The sequence below is a fragment of the Oryctolagus cuniculus genome, chromosome 20 (assembly GCF_964237555.1).
Source record: "Oryctolagus cuniculus chromosome 20, mOryCun1.1, whole genome shotgun sequence".
NCBI lineage: Eukaryota > Metazoa > Chordata > Mammalia > Lagomorpha > Leporidae > Oryctolagus > Oryctolagus cuniculus.
The window spans coordinates 19,541,549-19,565,448 of NC_091451.1; the positions used below are offsets into that span (position 1 = coordinate 19,541,549).

A 23,900-nucleotide genomic window follows, 5' to 3' on the forward strand; every position below is an offset into this window, starting at 1 on the left:
TATAACTTCCTTGTGAAAGAATTTTTTTTGCTTTAAATTTTTATTTGAGACACAGACAGACAGGAAGAGGAAGGGAAGGAGGGAGAGAGAAAGATCTCCTACATACTGACTAGTTCATTCTCCAAATGCCCACAACAGCCAAGGCCAAAGCCAGGAGCCTGGAACATAGCCTGGGTCTCTCACATGGTTAGCAAAGACCTAAGTATTTAAGCCATCACTATTGCATCCCAGGGTGTACACAGACGCTAGAATTAGGAGTACAGCTAGAATAAACCCGAGTACTGTAATGCAGATATCCAACCCAGGTACTGCAATGCAGGTATCCAAAGGAGTGACTACTGCTACACCAAACACCCTCTCCCATCCCCCACCATTGAAATATTACTTTAAAAATTATTTTTAGTTATTTGAAACAGAGAGAAATCTTCTATCTTCTGGTTTAGTCCCCCAAGGCCTGACACAGCCAGGGCTAGGCCAGGTTGAATCCAAGAACCCTGAACTCAATCTAGGTCTCCCATGTGGGTGACAGGGATCCAAGTATTTGAGGTATCACCTTGCCAGGGTGTGTACCAGCAGGAAGCTGGAATCAGAAGCTGAGCCAGGACTCAAATTCAGGCACTCTGGATGGGATGTGGGCATCCCAAGCAACATTGTAACTGTTAAACCAAATGCCTGCCTCAAATATTTTCAAAATAAAAAAAAAGTCAGAAATAACTTAAAACTTCAATAACTATATTCAAAGGAGAATTAAAATTTGGAAGTATATTAACTTACTTATACTGAAGGTATTATTATTTCTTTTAAAACTTAATGTTTCTCTATTGCAAATTAGAGATCTCAATTTTACATTTTGAAGTCAAATATGAAAGAAGAAACTTGACAGGTATACATTCAACCATTAATTTATTTCACATCAGATAGAAGTTTCTATAGCGGAAAGATTAACATCTCCTATTAAGAACATAACCATGGGGCTGGACTGTTCCAGTCCCAACAGTTTCAGCCATTTGGGGAATGAAACAGCACAGATCTATTTCTGTTCCCCCCCACCCCCCGCCTCCCTTTTTTTTTTTTTTTTTTTTTTTTTTTGACAGGCAGAGTTAGTGAGAGAGAGAGAGAGAAAGGTCTTCCCTTTCCAGTTGGTTCACCCCGCTGTGGCCGCTGTGGCTGGCGCACCGCACTGATCCGAAGCCAGGAGCCAGGTCCTTCCTCCTGGTCTCCCATGCGGGTGCAGGCGCCCAAGCACTTGGGCCATCCTCCACTGCCTTCCTGGGCCACAGCAGAGAGCGGGACTGGAAGAGGCGAAACCGGGACAGAATCCGGTGCTCCGATCAGGACTAGAACCCGGGGTGCCAGCGCTGCAGGTGGAGGATTAGCCTAGTGAGCCGCGGCGCCAGCCCTGTTTCTCCCTCTTTCTACAGCTTTGCCTTTCAAATAAATAAATAAAAACCATTAAAATTTTTAAAAAAGAATACTGGATTTGGTTCCAGAAAAATTCTCAGAATTTTGACAAATTCCAGAACATGTTACTCATACAAGTAGATCGTTAAATAATGACTATAGATCAATCTTACTAGGAACACATTACATGAAAAAACAATGTATTATGATCAATACTTATATTGCTAAAATATATACTGCAATCACTGTTGAAGTAAATTTATAGAAATGTAGAAAATTCTATACATTCTATAAATTTTAGGAAAAGTTAGAAATTCATTCTTATTCACTTTAAGAATTAAACAAATGCTCCACTAGACTTTTTATTTTCTTAAAGCAAGAGTTTTCTCTGAGCAAAAAAGCTTGTCATTCTGTTCTCTGCTGCTACATACTAAAGTAATCAAATCTAAAAATTTAAATGAATAAAAAAGTCTTACATCTGAATGTCAAAATACACTGTATAGAAAAAAATTCCAAGTGAGCGTTGCGGCTCACTTGGCTAATCCTCCACCTGCGGCACCGGCACTCGGGGTTCTAGCCCCAGTTGGGGTGCCGGATTCTGTCCCGGTTGCTCCTCTTCCAGTCCACCTCTCTGCTGTGGCCCGGGAAGGCAGTGGAGGATGGCCCAAGTGCTTGGGCCCTGCACCCACATGGGAGACCAGGAGGAAGCATCTGGCTCCTGGCTTCAGATCAGCGCAGCGTGCTAGTCATAGCGGCCATTTAAGGGGTTAACCAACGGAAAAGGAAGACCTTTCTCTCTGTCTCTCACTGTCTAACTCTGCCTGTCAAAAAAAAAAAAAAAATTCCCATCCTCTTAATCAATTAACAAATTCCCAACTCTTATTATATTTTTTAATATACATACTCCCTGACAAAAATGTCAAAAAGGTGAATATAGTAAGGAATTGAGACAGAAAAGATGATTTTCAAGAACAAACCAAGAGATGTGAGTGATTGTTTTAATTTAGACATAAAGCACTTGAACATAACAAAGTAGCTAATTTAATACATGGCGCACATATCCATCATCATCAATTTGTTCAATTCTACCCCGTTCCCAGAATTTAGTTTCAGTCTGAAAAGTCTCAATATGAGCAGGGCACGTTTGTGAATACTGGAATCATTCTAGAACTACTGAAGCTGATAATAACCCATTAAGAGAAGAAGCAGATGGTCTAAGTGCTTTGGCCCCTGCACCCATGTAGGAGACCTGAAGAAGCTCCTGGCTCCTGGTTTTAGAATGGCCTGCTCCAGTCGTTGTGGCCAACTGGGAAGTGACCCAGAGGATGGAAAATCGATTGATTAATCTCTCTCTCTCTATAACTCTGGCTTTCAAATAAAAAACTAAATATGAAATAAGAAGAGAAGTTGAATCTATTTCTAAGTGCCTTGTGAACTGTGCTATGCACGTTACATATCATATTGCACTTAGTACTGATAAAAATCTTATAAGATGAATATCAGCAGCCCAGTTCTACAGGTAAAAAGCTAAAGTACAGAGAAATTAGATGACTTGACTAAGACTAAGTAGATACCAAAGCTACAACAGAGGAAGGTAGGATGAGTCACAGAAGAACAAGGGACTATAATTTCAACTGCAATGTTCAGAGCACTGGCTCTGAGAACTAACTGTTCAGGTCAAAAACATCAACTTTACAGAGAGCAGTAAGGACAAAATTATGCATTGTTTAATTAAATCAAATGATTTGAGTTCTCCTACATCTTGAAATTTGGCAATCTACCAGACTCTACTAATGCCATCATAAAACTAAGTCTGAGTCCAAAGCAGTCATTCTACCAAGAAAAGAAGAAAGGAAGAGTCAGTGGAAAATAAAAGTTAGGATAAGGCAGCAGTTTTAGTGTTTGCAACTGTTCTTGAACAAAAACACAAAATTCAACAATAGCTACAATAGCTACCAATAATCATACAACAAAACCTAACTAAATTATCTCATCAACACTTGTAAATTCTAGCTCCTAATCTAATAAAATTCTTAAAATAGAATATTTCCAGCTAATCTATGTGAACCAAAAAGAGTCCCAAGATCTTGCTGTAATATTCTTCTTATTTCCAATAGCTTGGCACTTAATTAGTAGCAGCTTTCACAGCAAGTGGGTCTTTTTTAAATCTAAGTTTTTAAAAAAGATTTATTTACCAGGGCCGGTGCTGTGGCGTAGTGGGTAAAGCTGCTGTCTGCAATGCCGACATCCCATATGGGTGCCATTTTGAGTCCCGGCTGCTCCAGTTTCAATCTAGCTCCTTGCTATGCCCTGAGAAAGCAGCAGAAGATAGCCCAAGTCCTTGGGCCCCTGCATTGGAGTGGGAGACCCGGAAGAAGCTCCTGGCTTCGGATCGGCGCAGCTCCGGCCGTTGTGACCATCTGGGGAGTGAACTAGTGGATGGAAGACCTCTCTCTCTGTGTAACTTTGACTTTCAAATAAATAAATAAATCTCTAAAAAAAAAAAATTTATTTACTTGAAAGACAGTGTTACACAGAAAGGGAAAGACAGAGAAAATTTCCATCTACTGGTTCATTCCCCAAATGGCTACAGTTGGGCCAGGGCGAAGCCAGGATCCAAGAACTCCATCTGGGCTTCCCACATGGATGGTATTTGGGCTATCTTCTGCTACTTTTCCAGGCACAGTATCAAGGAGCTAGATCAGAAGTGGAGCAGCCAGGATACCAATCAGCATCCCTAAAGGATGCTGGTGTCACAGGTAGAGAGGATTAATCCACTCACTGTACCACAATGCCAACACCCTAAATCTAATTTTTTTTTCATTAAGGCATAGTTGACAAAATTATATATATATTTGGTATACGTTATTTTTCGATATAAGCACATATTGTGAAATGGTTAAATCAAGCTAATTAACATATCTTTTACCTAACATACTTAACATTTTTTGTTGTGAGAACATTTAAAGTCTTCTCTCAAAAAATTTCCAAGCATATATTATCACTAACTGAACTCACTATTCTGTACAATTGATATCTAGACTTATTCATCCTAACTGAAAACTCTGTACCCTTTGAGTCACTTCGTACCTTTGATCAACATTGCCCCATTCTTCTTACCTCCTTCCCCTACCTCTAGCAACCACCATTCTAGTCTCTGCTGCTATGAATTTGATTTTTTTAGACTCCACAAATAAGTGAGATATGAAATACTTGTCTTTCTGCACCTGGCTTATTTCATTTAGCAAATGCCCTGCAGGTTCATCCACAATGCAACAAGTGACAGGACTTCCTTCTTTAACAAAAAAATTATTTGGGACCAGCATTGTGGCATAGCAGGTTAAGCTAACTGGTTCACTCCCCAAAAGGCAACCATTGGAGTTGGACTAAACCAAAGCCAAGAGCCCAGAACGCCATCCAGTCTCCCATGTCCATGGCAGGGACTCAAGCACCTGAGCCATCTTCTGTTGCTTTCTCAGGCACATAAGAAGGGAGCTGGATGGGAAGTGGAGTCGCTGGGATTCGAATCATTGCTCAAATGAGATGCCATGTGGCTTTATGTCACAATACAGGCCCCTTCCCTCTTTTTTTAATGCATATTTTTTCAAGCAGCAGAGAGAGGGAAACAGAGATCTCTTCCAGCCACTGATTCACTACCCAATGCCCACAACAGCCAGGCTGGGTCAGGTCAAGGGCAGCAGCCTGAACTCCATCCAGGTCTCCCATGTGGGTAAACAGTGACTCAGGTACTTGAGTCATCATTTGCTATCTCCCAGGTGCATAAGCAGAAAGTTGGATTGGAAGCAGAGTAGCTAAGACTTCAATTGGCACCCTGATAGGGAACATAGGCATCCCATGTTGATACTTACATGCTATGACACAATGTCTGTCCCCTATATTTTTAAAGCTAAATGACATTCCATTGTATATAATATTCTTTTTTTTTAAAACCCATTCATCTATCCATGGACACCCAGGTTGATTCCCTATTGTGGTTATTGTGAATAAACGCTGCAATGAATCTTTGTTTTTTTAAGATTTATTTATTTATTTACTTATTTGAAAGGTAGAGTTAAAGAAAGAAAGAGGCAGAGACAGGCAGAGCTGGGCTGATCTAAAGTCAGGAGCCATGAGCTTCCTCTGGGTCTCCCATGTGGGTGCAGGGGCCTAAGCACTTGGGTCGTCTTCCACTGCTTTCTCAGGCCACTAGAAAGAAGTTGGACTACAAGTGGAACAGCCAGGACTTGAGCCAGTGACCATATGGGATGCCAGCACTATAAGCAGAGACTTAACCCACTATGCCACAGCACCTGCCTCACAATGAATCTTAATACATTTTAAAAGTAGTATTTCAGAATGATTTTATCTGCTAGAGGTAAAATATGAACCTTGGTCTGATCATTCACACAGGGATTATAAGTAAACACTCACAGGTATAGCCATGCAACATGTTAGATGTGTTCTGTAGCCAAAGCATAGTTTTTCCTGTCTCCATTTTTTTCTTTAAAAAATTGCAAATAACATCAAAATGCTTCTTATTGTTAAGACAGTGCATTAGGGGAGTGAACCAATGGAAGGAAGACCTTTCTCTCCGGCTCTCTCCCTCACTGTCTAACTCTGCCTGGCAAAATAAAAAAGTAGTAAAATCCTGGGGTCGACGCCGTGGCTCACTTGGTTAATCCTCCACCTGCAGCACTGGCATTGCATATGGGCACCGGGTTCTAGTCCCGGTTGCTCCTCTTCCAGTCCAGCTCTCTGCTGCGGCCCGGGAGGGCAGTGGAGGATGGCCCACGTCCTTGGGCCCTGCACCCACATTGGAGATCAGGAAAAAGCTCCTGGCTTCGGACTGGCAAGCGCCGGCCATAAGGGACATTTGGGGAGTGAACCAACAGAACAAAGACCTTTCTCTCTGTCTTCCTCTGTCACTGTCTATAATTCTACCTGTCAAATAAATTTAAAAAAGAGAGCCGGCGCCGTGGCTCAATAGGCTAATCCTCCACCTTGCGGCGCCGGCACACCGGGTTCTAGTCCTGGTCGGGGCGCCGGATTCTGTCCCGGTTGCCCCTCTTCCAGGCCAGCTCTCTGCTATGGCCAGGGAGTGCAGTGGAGGATGGCCCAGGTGCTTGGGCCCTGCACCCCATGGGAGACCAGGAAAAAGCACCTGGATCCTGGCTCCTGCCATCGGATCAGCGCGGTGCGCCGGCTGCAGCGGCGGCCATTGGAGGGTGAACCAACGGCAAAGGAAGACCTTTCTCTCTCTGTCTCTCTCTCTCACTGTCCACTCTGCCTATCAAAAATAAAAAAAAAAATAAATAAATAAATTTTAAAAAGAGAGAGAGAGAGAGAGAGAGAAGTAAAATCCTATGGGGCCAGTGCTGTGGCACAGGTAAAGCCACCACCCTGCAGTGCCAGCATCCCATTTGGGCGCTGGTTTGAGTCCTGGCTGCTCCACTTCCAATCCAACTCTCTGTTTGGCCTGGGAAAGCAGCAGAAGATGGCCCAAGTCCTTCGGCCCTTGCACCCACATGTGAGACACTGAAGAAGCTCCTGGCTCCTGGCTCCAGATCTGTGCAGTTCCAGCCATTGCAGGAGTAAACCAGTGGATGGAAGACTCTGTCTCTCTCTCTCTGCAACTCTCTTTCAAATAAATAAATAAATCTTTAAATAATAATTAAAAAAAAAAAAAGTAAAATCCCAGGGCCGGTGCTATGGTGTAGTAGATTAAACTTCTGTCTGTGGTGCCAATGCCAGTTCATGTCTCGGCTGCTCCTCTTTCAATCCAGCTCTCTGCTAACGATCTGGGAAAACAGTAGAAGATGGCCCTAGTGCTTGGGCCTCTGCACCCACATGGGAGTCCTGGAAGAAGCCCCTGGCTCTGGATTGGCCCAGCTCTGGTTGTTGCAGCCATTTGAGGAATGAACCAGCGGATGGAGGAACTTTCTCTCTGTCTCTCCCTCTCTGTCTCTAATTCTGCCTATCAACTAATAAATAAATCTTTAAAAAAATAAAATCCCTAACATAGCTGTTTTCCTCTATATATGGAAAAAGACCCTACAATGAAGTTGATAAAGACTTTAGATGAGAATGGAAACTAATACAGCCTTTTCAGAAAACAACTCTGTAATATGCATCTAAGGAATTTAAAATGAACATATATCTAGAAATTTGTCACAGGGAAATCATCAGGCCAATCAGTTTTTATGGCACATCTACACTAGTGGTTCTCAGACTTTAGCATGTATCCAAATCAACTTAAGGGCCTGTAAGATCATAAATTCTTAGGCCTCAATATCAGAATTTCTGAATCAATGGGTGCGAGTAGAGGCCAAGAATTTGTATTTCTAACAAATACTCCCACAACGCTGATATTGCTGGTCCAAGGACAACCCTGAGAACTACTAATCCATATGTATGACAGACCTCTATGAAGCCATCAACATGAAGTAGGCCTATACATATTTATTGCTATAATATATATATGCAATGGTATACTAGTAAACAGGCTCAGGGCATGTAGTTCAACAAGAAGGAGGAAGCCTAATCTATAATATTTCCCAATTTCCACAATTTAACTGCTCCTACCATGCTATTATCAATGATTTGGGCTTGTGTGATTCTTCAAATTTTGACTTTCATGAGCCAGTGACAACTGTCTCAAGCATACCACACTGAAAAATATTTCTTAAGATTTATTTATTTACTTAGAAGTCAGACTTACAGAGAGAAAGAGATATTCTATCTGCTGGTTCACTCCCCAGATGGCCGCAATCGCCAAGGCTGAGCAAGATCAAAGCCAGGAGCCAGGAGCTTCTTCCAGGTCTCCTACATGGATGCATGGTCCCAAAAACTAGGGCCATCCTCTGCTGCTCTTCTGAGGCTATTAGCAGAGAGCTGGATTGGAAGTGGAGCAGCCAGGACATGAACGGACACCCATATGGGATACTGGCAATGCAGGCAGCAGCTTTATCTGCTATGCTACAATGCAGGCCATGAATAACTAAAAGCATAGAAGGCAAAATGGTAATAGCAGCTGTCTATCATAGAATTATGGGAATTTTAATTTCTTTATGGTTTTCAATTTATTTTGTCTTAAGAGTATTCCTACTTTTGTAATAAAAAGTTATTAACATTTTGTGGGGCCGGCGCTGTGGCACAGTGGGTTAACACCCTGGCCTGAAGCGCCAGCATCCCATATGGGCGCCTGTTCTAGTCCCAGCTGCTCCTCTTCCAATCCAGCTCTCTGCTATGGCCTGGGATAGCAGTGGAAGATGGCCCAAGCCCTTGGGCCTCTGCACCCGCATGGGAGACCCGGAGGAAGCTCCTTGCTCCTGACTTCAGATCAGTGCAGCTCCGGCCATTGTGGCCATCTGGGGAGTGAACCAGCGGATGGAAGACCTCTCTGTCTGTCTCTGCTTCTCTCTGTAATTCTTTCAAATAAATAAAATAAATCTTAAAAATAAAGTTATTAACATTTCGAAAGATAAAATGAAGTTACCAACTTCAAGTTCTCTAGAGTCTAAGTTCAGAAGTCCCTCTATCAGAGCAGACAGTGACATTGATATTCAGCATAGGTCCAAGTCTAATCTTGCACAATCCTTCTACACTAACCTTTGGCCTTGTCAAAATGTAAAAAAGAAGGGAGGATATAAGGACCAACTGGAAAGTCTTTGAAACGCAGCCCTGGAAGATCAAGAACTAGATTTGTTTTTATAAAATGAAGCAATAACATCGACCCTAGAGGAGCAGGCATTTAGCCTAGTGGCTAAGATGCTGGTTAAGAGGCTGATTTCCCCTATCAGAGTACCTGGGCTTGTAACCCAACTCTACTTTTGACTCCAGCTTCTTGCTAATGCAGATCCTGAGAGGCAGTAGTGATAGCTTAGGTTCCTGCCACCCACAAGGGAGACCTGGATTGAGTTCCCAGCTCCCAGCTTTGACCTGGCCAAGTTCCAGCTGTTGAAGGCATTTGGAGAGTAAACCAGCAAATGAGAAATTTCTTTCATCTCTCTGCCTTTCAAATAAATAAACTCTAAAATACACACTGTATACATGTATGTGAGTATGTGTATATATTTGAATAGCCAAATGTTAACTAATTATCTATGGGTTGGGGTTTTTTTTTTTTTTTTTGACAGGCAGAGTGGACAGTGAGAGAGAGAGACAGAGAGAGAAAGGTCTTCCTGTGCCGTTGGTTCACCCTCCAATGGCCGCCGCTGCAGCCGGCGCACCGTGCTGATCTGATGGCAGGAGCCAGGATCCAGGTGCTTTTCCTGGTCTCCCATGGGGTGCAGGGCCCAAGCACTTGGGCCATCCTCCACTGCACTCCCTGGCCATAGCAGAGAGCTGGCCTGGAAGAGGGGCAACCGGGACAGAATCCGGCGCCCCGACCGGGACTAGAACCCGGTGTGCCGGCGCCGCAAGGTGGAGGATTAGCCTATTGAGCCACGGCGCCGGCTATGGGTTGGGGTATTAAAGATAATCTCATTATATTTGCCTATCTATATTTTCAAAAGTACAACAGGTATGTATCATTTGAGTGCTTTTTTTAGTGAACTGTTAGGGGAAACATAAATAGTAGGAAGTAAATGAAAAGATGACAAACGTTACTCCTCTAAATCACAGATATGAAAATTAATTTAAAAATACTACATTACTGCTAACAGATCAAAAAGGCTAAACAAATGGTTAAGACCAAAAATTGGTTAGTACTTAAGGATTGTGAACCCTAATATACTGCTGATGGGAGCATAAACTAGGCAGCCATCCTAGAAAGCAATCTGGCAATGTCTAATGACATTAGATATTTGTATGGACCACAAATCAGCAATTCCTTTCTTCAATACAAATGTACTTCAGAAAAATTTTTGCACAAGCCAATAAGGATATGTATTAGGATGTTCATCGCAATACTATCTGTGTTAGTTTTCAAAGCATACCTAGGTATCCATTATTAGAGAAATGTATAAATTAAATGAGGGAATGTTAGGTAGGAAGTCAGTTATGAGCTTATGTGTGTGTGACATAAAGGCCTAAAGAGAAGACATCTATGTCCAGCATATGCATCTGCTGACAATGTTTCAGGGGCAGCCCGGTATTCACATTCTGCCCTACCCCCTTCTACCTGATAACTTGCCAGGTGGAGATCCCCACCCCTTCTGCCTGACAAATCTTCCACAATCTCCCAGATGCAGCCCAGTATCTGCATTTCAAACACCCCATTCTCTAGGGGGTCCTGCTCACCCTTCCTCTGAACCCATGATGGCATCAGCTAGGCTTCCTCCTGTCTGATACCTTCAAGGGAAAACTCAGATAGGAGCTTCTTAATATTTACAGCCATAAAATCCTTTGTTTCAGGAGGAGATGTGTGAAGACAAAGACCCATCTCCTTACCCCCCCCACCCCCACCGGCCTCAACGGGACTGCGCGCTCAGTCCTCTGCCTCTCTGCTGAGCCGCCCGCCTGGTCTGGCCAGGTGTACTCTCTCCACTCAACCATGTAACCTCACCCCCCCACCCCCAGTCCGAGCGACTGCGCACTATCTCTCAGGTCCTGTCTGGAGAGGTGCCCATCCATCCTTACGGATGTCCCTTCCCTAATAATACTCTCTGTCTCACGTCTGAATTCTCTCTTGCGCGAAGACAAGAACCCTGCATTTCTCCGGTGACAGGAATGCGTGACAGGAATGCATATACAATTGAATATTACACAACAGTCAGCTGTAAACTAGATTTGCAAGTTCGTTTAAATCTTAAGCAGTACTGAGCAAAAAAGAAGATTCACTATTCAATATTACTAAAGAAATTAAATACATACACAAAATAATATGAATAGATTTTTAAAATAATGTATATTAAATACATTAAAAATGCATTAGACTAGGGATATATGAGAGAAGAAAAAATAAAAACAAGATGGCACCAAAATCTGTACATGGATGTTTATATCAGTTTTACTCCTAATTGTCAGTTATCAATAAGACTACTGAAAAATATAGAAATAAATATAAATATCTTAATACAAATATGTATGCAAAGTTCAAGTTCCTAACTGATTAGAAAACAAGAATCTGGAAAGTTGTTAGGGGATCTTACTTGGTGACTAAAAGATACCACAGAGCTCTAAAAGCAACACAGTGACAATGAGAATAAAAAGAAGACTTGCTTAAAGATAAAATGCTTAAGAAGCAGGCCTATGGCCTAGTGGTTAAGATGTCATATCAGAATGCCTGGGTTCAATTCTCAGGTCAGAATATTGACTCCAGCTTCCTGCTAATGCAGACCCTGGGAGACAATGGTGATGGCTGGGTTCCTACCACAAGGGAGACATGGACTGACCTAGCTGGTACAGACACTTGGGAAGTGAAACAGTGAATGTTAACTAGCTCTGTCTTTCTCACTGTCTTTCTACCTTTCAAATAAAGAAATGATCTTTTAATGTATAATACGGCTATTAAGTTAACCACATTCAAAAATGTTTCTGAGATTACATGTTTTACAGATACATATTAAATAAAGCACAATGTTGTTACTCTGAAAATTGCAAACAGCATACTAAATTAATACAACCTCAGTTTTGCTATTTACCAGGAGAATTCATTTTAATACAATACACATCCCCATGGGGCTGGGGATGTGACCTAGTGGGTTGGGCCACTGCTTGCGACACTGATATCCCATTCCAGCGCTGCTTAGAGTACTGTCTGCTCTGCTCTATTTCTTCTTCTTCTTCTTTTAAGATTTTATTTATTTATTTGAGAGGTAGACTTACAGACAGTGAGAGGAAGAGACAGAGAGAAAGGTCCTCCTTCCGTTGTCTCAATCCTCAGATGGCCACAACGGCCCGAGCTGCGCTGATCCACAGCTAGGAGCCTGGTGCTTCCTCCCAGTCTCACGTGCGGGTGCAGGGGCCCAAGGACTTAGGCCATCTTCTACTGCCCGCCCAGGCCATAGCAGAGAGCTGGATAGGAAGAGGGGCAGCTGGGACTTGAACTGGCGCCCACATGGGATGCCGGAACCGCAGGCAGAGGATTAACCTACTGTGCCACAGAGCCGGCCCCTGCTCTACTTCTGATCCAACTCCCTGCCAGTGTGCCTGGGAAAGCAGCAAAGATGGCCCAAGTACTTGGACTCTGCTGCCTATGTGGGAGACCTGGATAAAGTTCCTGGCCAATGATTTCAGCCTGGCCCCAGTCCGGTAACTCTACCTTTCAAATAAATAAAATAAATCTTCAAAACAACGAACAGAAAAATCCTGAGCTCTGGGAAATTTCTTTCTATGGCATCATTATTACTTTATAGACTTAAGTGCAAGATATTCATGTCTTTATGCCTTTTTTTTTTTTTTCTTAATTAGTGTGAGCAGATCAAGTAAACTGAAACATGCAGGAAAGTAGAAGTTTCATGATGAGTAACTGGGTTTCTCATATGGTTAACAGACTCAAAATAGAACACACTTTTCATTCAATTTGCTTTCTAGGAAACAACTTTGAATATTAACGAGTATTAATATTCAAAAGATGAGATACAATTTAAAGAAATATCAATAGCAAAATACCCTGTTAATCCTTTTTTTTTAAAAAAAGATTTATTTATTTATTTGAAAGTCAGAGTTACACAGAGAGAAGAGAGGTAGAGAGAGAGGTCTTCCATCCAGTTGTTCACTCCCCAGTTGGCCACAATGGCAGGAGCTACACCTATCTGAAGCCAGGAGCTTCTTCTGGGTTTCTTACATGGATGCAGGGGTCCAAGCTCTTGTACCATCCTCCACTGCTATCCCAGGCCATAGCAGAGAGCTGGATTGGAAGTAGAGCATCCGGGACTCACTGTTAACCATATGGGATGCTGGCACTGCAAGTAGCAGCTTTACCCACTATGCCACAGCGCCAGCCCCTACTCTGTTAATCTTAACTCATTCCTCACTGCTCCTTCTAACTGGTTTTGTTAAGCCTTGAGTTTTCTAATTTACCTCTATCCATGGACAGAATTAGACCTTCCTGTGTTTATCTAGTTTCATGACTCCCAAGAGATTCAAAGATGTCAAAATTCTCACAACCTCTCTCTTACAAGGTTACATTATCCCAATTGAAGAGAAAGTAAGGAAGCTCTATCATTTCCTTCTGCCATAGCTCGAAAAGGCTCTTCGTTTCACTTCTCCTGTGACTTTAGTCTTCTCTAAGATTTACTATAAATAGTTTTTTTATTCTTATAGGGTAAGAAACATGTCTGCAAAATATCTCCATTAATAACAGTATAACTTTCTTCACTCAGACCTTAATTTTCCTTACCTGTCCACTGAAGTTATCCTTAGGTTAATAACCAATGTTAATGCTTAATAACTAATATACAATCTGTGCCTTCGTGAACATGGACTCGTATCCTGAAGTTCTTATTGTCAATCCTGATACAAACTATTCATTTTATAAAAGTAACATGGAGTTAGTACACATTCAAACTCTCTCAAAAGCTCACTTTTACTAAAATATTTTGTAAATGTAATAATCAGGTTTATACCAAGATAAATTAATTATCTCTGGTGATATCTTACAAAATAAAAATAGCTCTGTCATTATGAATGATTAAGTTTAACATGAATTTCCAGCTTGCAGAATTGACAAAACGGAAAAATCATTCCACTTATAATACATATCTGTCCAAAGGTAAGACCTCCTAGGCAAACTGCAGAAAATAGTCTAGCTCTATGGAACACTACAGTTAAGCATTAAAAAAAGTCCTATTCATTACTGTACTAGAATTTTAGGCAAAGAAATTAAGCAATAAAAATAAAGAAAATGAAATTGGAAAGAGGTAAAAACTATCTCTATATTCAGGACATATACAGAAGATCCAAAAAATCCACAAATCCACACACCAAAAACACTTACTAGAGATAATAAATTAATTCAGCAAAGTTGCAGCATACAAGATCAAAATATATAAATCAATTAAATTTCTATATACTGAATAACAATCTGAGAAGGAAATTAAGAAAACAATATCACTTACAATAGAAAGCAAAAGAATAAAATATGAAGGAATAAATTCAAGCAAGGAGACTAAGACTTATTATACTGAAAACTATAAAGAACTGCTGGAAAAATTTTTAAAGTCCTAAATAAATAGACATCTTTTATTCATGGATTGAAGACTTAACGTTATTAAGATGACAATACCACCCAGATCCACAGATTCAACACAATTCCTATCACAATTCCAATGGACTTTTTCCCACAGAAAAATCTTGAAATACAGACAGACCTCAAAAGGGCCCATAAAGCCAAAACTATCATGAAAAAAAATCAAGTGGGGGGGGGGGGTCGGTGCTGTGGTGTAGCAGTAAAACTACTGCCTGCAGTGCTGGCACCCCAGATGGTCACTGGTTCAAGTTCCGGCTGCTCCACTTCCAATTCAGCTCTCTGCTATGGCCTGGGAAAGCAGTAGAAGATGGCCGAGTCCTTGGGCCCCTGCACCCACGTGGGAGACCTGGAGGAAGCTCCTGGCTCCTGGCTTCAGATTGGCCCAGCTCTGGCCACTGTGGTTACTTGGGGAGTGAACAGGCTGATGGGGGGCACCCTCCCCTCTCCCCCTGCCTCTGCCTCTCTGTAACTATGCCTTTCAAATAAATAATAAATCATTAAAAAAAAAAAAAAGCTCTGCACTCATATACTTTAAAAAAAAGTATGGTAACTGAAATGAGCAAGAAACAAAGATACTGTAAGATTCCACTATTTGAGGTATCTAGAGTAATTAAATTCATAAAGACAGAAAGTACAATGGGGTGGTTGCCAAAGGCTGGAATTAAATAAGGAACAAGGAGCTGTTTAATGGTACAGAGTTTCAGTTTTCCAAGATGAAAAGAATTCTGGAGGTTGGCTACATAACACTATGGAATATACTGAACACTATTAAACTTACACTTAAAAATTATTAACATGGTAAATTTTACCCTATGCCAATTGCTTCATTACCTCATATTTCAAATAATTTTGTTAAATATTTTGCCATTAAAAGGTACTATACCAGCTGGCGCCGCGGCTCAATAGGCTAATCCTCCACCCAGCGGCGCTGGCACACAGAGTTCTAGTCCCGGTCGGGGTGCCGGATTCTTTCCCAGTTGCCCCTCTTCCAGGCCAGCTCTCTGCTGTGGCCTGGGAAGGCAGTGGAGGATGGCCCAAGTGCTTGGGCCTTGCACCCCATGGGAGACCAAGAGAAGCACCTGGCTCCTGCCTTCGGATCAGCGTGATGCGCTGGCCGCAGTGCGCCGGCCGCGACGGCCATTGGAGGGTGAACCAACAGCAAAAGGAAGACCTTTCTCTCTGTCTCTCTCACTATCCACTCTGCCTGTCAAAAAAAAAAAAAAAAAAAAAAAGGTACTATACCTTTTAATAACTGGAAAAGGGGTGTCATTGGGGGAGTAAGAACAAAGTCATGCAATTTCTATATTGCCAAAAATCTATACAAGAAAGAACTTAATGACATTTTTCAAGTCAGAATCACTATAATTTTAGAAATAAGAATTATATCAAAAAACAATGCTAAGTTAAGAGAAGCACTAAATGCCAAAGCAATATAATTTATAACTTTTCCAATTACCATAAACCGATTTGCATTGTCAAACAATCATTCATAGGTGTGTTATCTTTGATAGGAATCTTATCATCTACCTCCTTCCATGGATTACATAAAATGTAACACTAATAAGTTTTAGGGGTTTCTTGTTGTTTGTTTCAGAGAACAGCTATTTCATCAAATAAGAGACTTTTTAATCCCTAAAGTATAGGCCTTGTGAAAGAATGGAGACAAGGGCTGGAACTGTGGCATAGCAGGTAAAGCTGCTGCCTGCAGTGCTAGCAACCCATATGAGCACCGGTTCAAGTCCCGGCTCCTCCACTTCCAATCCAGTTCTCTGCTATGGCCTGGGAAAGCAGTAGAAGATGGCCCAAGTCTTTGGGACCCTGCACCCGTGTGGGAGACCTGGAAGAAGCTCCTGGCTCCTGGCTTCAGATTGGCGCAGCTCCGGCCATTGCGGCCAATGAGGAGTGAACCAGCGGATGAAAGACCTCTCTCTCTCTGCCTCTCTTTCTCTCTCTGTGTAACTGAGTTTTAAAAAAAAAATAAATCTTTAAAAAAAAAAAAAAAAGGATGGAGACAAGATCAAGTATTTGATACATCTGAAAAAGGTGTTATCAGTAATAAAACTAATTTCTTAAAAGCAAAAGGGGTCTAAAAAGTGCTTAAGACAAAAAGTAAATCAAGTTAAATGTTTGAAATTTTATATATATTTTCATAAAAATGCCTATACTTACTATTATTTAAAACAATATTTTGTACTATATATATAGTGTTCTCAGTCTAGGTCTATTGTAAAACATCTCATCTTGCTTTTAAATACAAAAACAGTTTTCCTAACTACTGTACCTTCTAAAGTAAAACACATTATTTTACAAAATCAATCCATTCTGATCACTCACAGTTGAGCATTAGCAAACTTTTGAGATTACCTTTAGTGTCACAATAGCCGGTTCAGTTATTTTCCACTACAGAATGTGTATGGACCTTTGAGTAATGGGAAAATAGTGCTGAACCAACTCAGTTGAATCAAACTCATTACACTGTAAATCACTTCAGAACAGCACAGAATCAAGACAGCAAGTCAACTTGTCAGGTTTCAAAGATGAGATCTTAGAACCTATTTCTCAGTTAGAGTGCATGGACCAGGGGGCTGGCGTAATGGGTAAATGTGGTGCTGGCACTGATTCCTGTCCTGTTTGCTCTACTTCCAATCCAGCTCCCTGGGAAAGCAGCAGATGGCCCAGGAATTTGGGCCCCTGCACCTACATGGGAAACCTGGAAAAAGCTCCCAACTCCTGGCTTCAGCCAGGCCCAGCCCTGGCCATCACACCCGTTCGAGGAGTAAACCAGAAAATGAAAAATCCCTTTCCCTCTTTCTGCCATTCAAACAACTAAAATAAAATCTTAAGGAAAAAAAAAATGATAGAAGTGAATGGAACTATAGTGCCATATAAAACTTAGAGAATTATCTAAAAAACCTGAGGTCTTCAAAAGTTCACAGAAAATGTATATTATGAAAAAACTGGGGCCAGAGCCATGGCACAGTAGGTTAATCCTCCGCCTGCGGCACCAGCATCCCATATGGGCGCCAGTTCAAGTCCCTGCTGCTCCTCTTCCAGTCCAGCTCTCTACTAAGGCCTGGGAAAGCAGTAGAAGATGGCCTGGGTCCTTGGGTCCCTGCATCCGTGTGGGAGACTTGAAAGAAGCTCCTGGCTTCTGATCGGTGCAGCTACGGCCGTTGCGGCCATCTGGGGAGTGAATCAACAGAAAGAAGATCTCTCTGTCTCTCCCTCTCACTGTCTGTAACTTTACCTCTCAAATAAATAAAATCTTTAAAAAAAAAAAAAAAACACTATGCATGGATTTAAAAAATACTTTTGCACCAAAATAAACTTATTATTAAATTTCACTTCTTTGTCAACTTTTGAAGTATTTAGCTAAATTCAAACCTGCCCAGGCAATTAATGAAATGGGCAAGTATGAACCATAAGACAACCAAATATTCTACAACTTTCCAAATTTTCATTTCCCACTGAAAATTATTTTAAATATGTACTGGAAATTTAGCAGGTAAGATTGTACAGTTCTGAAAATAACCACAAGATTCTCCTTAAAAGAAGTAGAGACAGACAAAACAAATCTGATGCATATATGACTATAAATGACTATACTGGTGCTAGTCCTCACATGTATATTAGAAACCAATTTCCCAGGCCGGCACCATGGCTCACTAGGCTAATCCTCCACCTGCGGCGCCAGCACCCCGGGTTCTAGTCCCAGTCAGGGCGCCAGATTCTGTCCCAGTTACCCGTCTTCCAGTCCCGCTCTCTGCTGTGGCCCGGGAGTGCAGTGGAGGATGGCCCAAGTGCTTGGGCCCTGCACCCATGTGGGAAACCAGGAGGAAGCATCTGGCTCCTGACTTCAGATCAGCGCAGCGCACCAGCCATAGCGGCCACTTTGGGGGTGAACTGACGGAAAAAGGAAGACCTTTCTCTCTCTCTTTCTCTCTCTCTCTAACTCTGCCTGTCAAAAAAAAGAAACCAATTTCCCAAATAATTCTTGAATTATTAAAACAATAAGGAAAAAACACAAACCCAGGTAGACTTTGAACTAAAATAATTAGCATGTTACCAAAAAACAAAAACAGAAAATGGCATTTGGCATAGCAATTAAGACACTGACCAGGACACCAGCATCCTATGTGAGTGCCTGGGTTTACTTCCATCTCCAGCTTCCCTCTAATCACACCATGTGCAGCAGCAGGTAATGGCTAAAGTAGTTGGGCTCCTGCCACCCATTTGGAAGACCTGGATTGAATTCACAGCTCCTAGAGTCAGCCTGACCCAGTCCTGGCCATTGAAGTAATTTGGTGAATGAACCAGCAGATGAAAGTGCACATGCACTCTCTGGCTCACTCTCTCAGATAATTAGGGGAAAAAAAAAATACAAATCTTATTTTGTATCTTGCTTATGAACTTTGATCTTTAAAAAAAAAAAAAAGACATTTATTTATTCAAAAGGCAGAGTTAAGGGACAGAGACTTTCATCCTCTGGTTCACTCCCCAAATGGCCCCAAGAGCCAGAGCTGGGCCAGGCTGAAGCCAGGAACCTGGAACTCGATCCACGTCTCCTATGTAGGTAACTGGAGCCCAGGGACTTGAATCATCTTCTGCGACTTTCCCAGGAACAACAGCAGGAAGCTGGATCGGAAGTGGAGCAGCCAGGACTTGAGCTGGCACTCATATGAGATGTTGGCATCTCGAGGGGCAGCTTAACCTGTTGCACCACAACACCAACCCCTGGTCTTAATTTTAGAATACAGTAGGATACTACTTTGTTGATGCAAAGGAAAATTCAAAATCTGTTTCCCTTCTTTCTATTTAGGCATCTTATTATCATATTCTACTGGACAAGAATATGCCAAATTCTTACTAGACTCTTATACCACAATTTCCTACAAATACTTTTTTCATATATTGTATATGCTTGTTAGTATTCTTTAACTTAAAAGTAATATATTGGGGCCAGCACCGTGGCGTAGCGGGTAAAGATGCCTCCTGCAGTGCCGGCATCCCATATGGGCACTAGTTCGAGTCTTGGCTGCTCCACTTCCGATCCCGCTCTCTGCTATAGCCTGGGAAGGCAGTAGAAGATGGCCCAAGTCCTTGGGCCCCTGCACCCACATGGGAGACCCAGAAGAAGCTCCTGGCTCCTAGCTTTGGATCAGCGCAGTTCCAGCTATTGCAGCCATCTGGGGAGTGAATCACTGGATGAAAGATTCTCTCTCTCTGTGTCTCTCCTTCTCTCTCTGTGTAACTCTGATTTTCAAAGAAATCAATCTTTTAAAAAAAAAGGTAATATAAACTGTGGCAAAGCATATTTCCCAAAGATGGCTAAAATTGTAGATTCCCTCTCATATCCTCATCTTACAATGTGCTCTCTTGGCACTCTTCCCTTCAAGCAGTGGGGTCTATGTTGAGCCCTTTTTCTGAACCTAAGAACACCTTCATATCCACCTCGACCAAGAGAACAAAACAGAATTAACACAATATAACTTTCAAGCTATGTCAAATATGCCAGGTACTTCCACCTTCCTCGCTTGGGATGCTCTCTCTTGGAATATAGCCACCATGCTATGAGGAAACCAAGCAACCACAAGGAAGGTCTCATGTAGGTATTCTGGCCAAGATCCCAGGCTGAGATCTCAGCCAAGAGCCAGCATTAACTACCAGAAACACAAGTGAGCAAACTAGCCTTCAGATGATTCTAGCTCTCAGGTAAATGAATTACCCTCACCCTTCCAGCCATTCTACCTCTTATCATATGCTAACAGAAACAGTTATCTCCACAAAACAAGTCCTTTTTTTTTTTTTTTTTTTTTTTTTTTTGACAGGCAGAGTGGACAGTGAGAGAGAGAGACAGAGAGAAAGGTCTTCCTTTACCATTGGTTCACCCTCCAATGGCCGATGCAGCTGGCGCACCGCGCTGATCCAAAGCCAGGAGCCAGATGCTTCCTCCTGGTCTCCCACGTGGGTGCAGGGCCCAAGCATTTGGGCCATCCTCCACTGCACTCCCGGGCCATAGCAGAGAGCTGGCCTGGAAGAGGGGCAACCGGGACAGAATCCGGCACCCCGACCGGGACTAGAACCTGGGGTGCCGGCGCCGCAGGCGGAGGATTAGCCTATTGAGCCGCGGCACTGGCCCAACAAAACAAGTCTTGACCAAACTCCAGATACATGAGGAAAATAAATTATTGTTCTGTTGTACATCACTATAATTTGTTATAAGGTAATAGATAACTATAATACAAGCTCATAAGTACAATTTGGAAGGGCAGGCCTTTGGTGTAGTGTTTAAGTCACTGTTTGGGACATCTGCATCCCATACCAGAGTGCCATGCTACAGTCCTGGCTTTTGATCTAGCTTCTCACTAATGTGTATCCCAAGAGGCAGCAGGTGATGGCTTAAGTACCTGGGTCCCCTCCACCCATGAGGGAAGATCCAAATGGAGTTCTGGACTCCTGGTTTTGGCCTGGCACAGTCCAGGATGTGGCATTCCTTTGGAGAGAGAACTAGCAAATGGTAGATCTCTATCTCTGTTTCTCTGCCTTTCATATAAAATGAAGATATATAGATATATAAAATTTGGAAAATGCACAAAAAAGAAAAATTTTATTACTCAAAGTTTCACCCGCGTTAACATTTTGACACATCTTTTATGATCAAGAAAAATGTTTTGCCCACCCACATAAGATTCCAAATGTTTTGTTTTTTAACAAAGATAGAAGCTTAAATTTTTAGGAGCAGTTAACTGTTTGCATCTAACTGGAAATAGGAAAAAAGAATATTAGCAGTTAACCCTCTTTTCTTATCCTCAACTATCTATTTCGCTTACCTGTCCTAAGTGAAGCGTCTGATGATTGCTGGCCCACCAATATTCCAATCTAAGGATCTGGGTTAAGTTCTTGGGTTGTGACAGCAGCTGCACTGGCACTCTTCCCTGGAAGAAGTTGCTGAAGCTCCAAATCTGAAATGTATAAGGAATGAAAAATCCTAAATATAGGCACCAAGATACACAGAAGTGAGTACACAAGTTTCACTAAAAAAGGAATTAAGACAATGTGGATTCTAGTCCCAGCTCTACTTTCTTAAGAGCTATAATATCCCTCACAAATTCTGTGTCTACATTTAATAATGTGATGAAGATTAGGGGGACAGGATCAAAATTTGGGGCTGGGAGTCTAGGTTCCACACTCTATCATTCTGCCTTGCTGGAAGAACTTGGATATGTATCTGTGATCACTTTCTCATCTCTAAAAGGAGAGGACTGAATTAGATAGTGGTTCCTGAAATCTAATCCCTGAACAGGTGCTAACCATGACCAAAATACATTTGTAGTTACCAATTGTGCTTACCGTGAGATTGTCCTTCCTACTTTTGTGGTAATAAAATAGCATCTTTTGTGAGATAATGTGCTAAAACACAGAAGTTGGGTTTTTTTCTTTAAGATTTATTATTTTGGGGGGTTGGCACTATGGCAGAGTGAGTTATGGGTGCAGGTTCTAGTCCTGGCTGCTCCTCTTCCCATCCAGCACCCTGAAAGGCAGTTAGAGAGAGCAGGAAAGACAGAGAGGGAGGGGGAGGGGGGGGAAGGGGAAGAAGATCACCCATCTGCTGGTTCACTCCCCAAATGGCCACAAGAGATGCCAGCAGTGCAGGCCATGGCTTTAACCCACTGTGCCACTGCACCAGCCTCCAGGCATTTTTCCTAATAAGATATATATTAATACTTGATCACTGTTAGTTATTATACTACAAGCTTGGATTATAAAATGGAACAGATTAGGTTCTAACCTCAGCTACTAAGAAGTTAGTGGAGAAAGGCATCATTGAATTTTATATTGTTTTAAGTAAATAAGTAAATATAGTGTTGTTAACTCTGCTTTTGCGCTAGATCATTATTAAAATGATGAATTTTTTTTTTGACAGGCAGAGTGAGACAGTGAGAGACAGAGAAAGGTCTTCCTTTTTCTGTTGGTTCACTCCCCAAGTGGCCGCTACAGCCGGCGCACTGCAGCTGGTGCGCTGCGCCAATCTGAAGCCAGGAGCCAGGTGCTTCCTCCTGGTCTCCCACATGGGTGCAGGGCCCAAGCACTTGGGCCATCCTCTACTGCCCTCCCGGGCCACAGCAGAGAGCTGGACTGGAAGAGGAGCAACCGGGACTAGAACCCGGGGTGCCGGTGCCGCAGGCGGAGGATTAGCCTAGTGAGCCCCAGTGCTAGCCAAAATGATGAATATTTAATTTGCCATCTGGAAGGTGTAGAATTTCAACTTTTTGGTAGATTGGCCTTTTTAAAAAATTTCTTTTCAAGATTTATTTATTTGAAAGGCAATTATAGGGGCCGGTGCTGTTGCGTAGCTGGTGAAGACACCACCTGCAGTGCCAGCATCCCATATGGGTGAAAATGAGTCCCGGCTGCTCGTTGCTCATTCTGATCCAGCTCTCTGCTGTGGCCTGGGAAAGCAGTAGAAGATGGCCCAAGTCCTTGGGTCCCTGCACCCACGTGGAAAACCCAGAAAAAGCTCCTGGCTCCTGGCTTCAGATTGACACAGCTCCAGCCGTTGCAGCCATCTGGGGAGTGAACCAGCGGATTGAAGATCTCTCTCTCTACTTCTCCTTCTCTCTCTGTGTAACTCTTTTACAGATAAAAAAGAAAGGCAATGATATATAGAGAGGGACACAGAGAGAGATACTCTGGCCTCTGGTTCATTTCCCAAATGGCTGTGATGACTAATGTCTGCAATCATTCCTGTTTTACAAATAAGCAAATAAGGAAATCAGAGTTTAAAGAGGTTGAGTAACTCCAACTTCAAAACTCCTCCTATATTTTAATATTTTAAAACTTATACCATTCTTCTTCCCATATATGTCATTAGGTTCATAGCCTGTATTAGGAGATTTTCCCCTTTTTATTGTTTTTGAGGTTTATGTCTATTTGCCTATTAGACTGAGAGCTTTTTTTTTTTTTAAGAGCAGGGACCAATCTTACTTATTTTGTGGACCCTCTGCCACCAGTAGAATACCTGTCACATATTAGGTAACTAATAAATACTAGTTGAATAGTGAGTGAGTATGTAGAATTTTAGAAGTAGAAGGAATTTTAGAACTCATGTAAATGATAGATACTAAAATTTCTAAAAAGAATTTAGGTTGCTTACTCTAGGATTAAAGGTTTTTATTTTGATCCTATTAAGTATTTTCTGCTCTGGGTGGTAGATTCACTGCTATTGGTTTTAAAGTTTTTATTATTATTATTATTCGAAAGAGTTACAGAGAGAGGAGAGAAAGAGAGACAGAGAGAGAGGTCTTCCATCTGATGGTTCACTCCCTAATTGGCCACAATGGCCAGAGCTGCACCGATCCAAAGCCAG

The 23,900-nt window shown here is 42.0% G+C and overlaps 1 protein-coding gene across 50 annotated transcripts in view; it reads right to left on the reverse strand.

Annotated features, from left to right (window-relative positions):
- NUMB (NUMB endocytic adaptor protein) overlaps positions 1-23,900 on the reverse strand; it is a 176,411-nt gene that overhangs the window by 121,287 nt on the left and 31,224 nt on the right. For 46 of the 50 annotated variants that reach the window (XM_070065238.1, XM_070065207.1, XM_070065235.1 and 43 more), the window contains one exon: positions 21,364-21,495. The exons of the other annotated variants lie outside the window; for them this stretch is intronic. Coding sequence is in view for 6 of the 46 variants with exons in the window: in XM_070065212.1 (XP_069921313.1) it covers positions 21,364-21,495 (132 nt within the window). In the remaining 40 variants the exon portion in view is untranslated. The remainder of the gene's footprint in view (positions 1-21,363; positions 21,496-23,900) is intronic. 50 annotated transcript variants of the gene reach the window in all.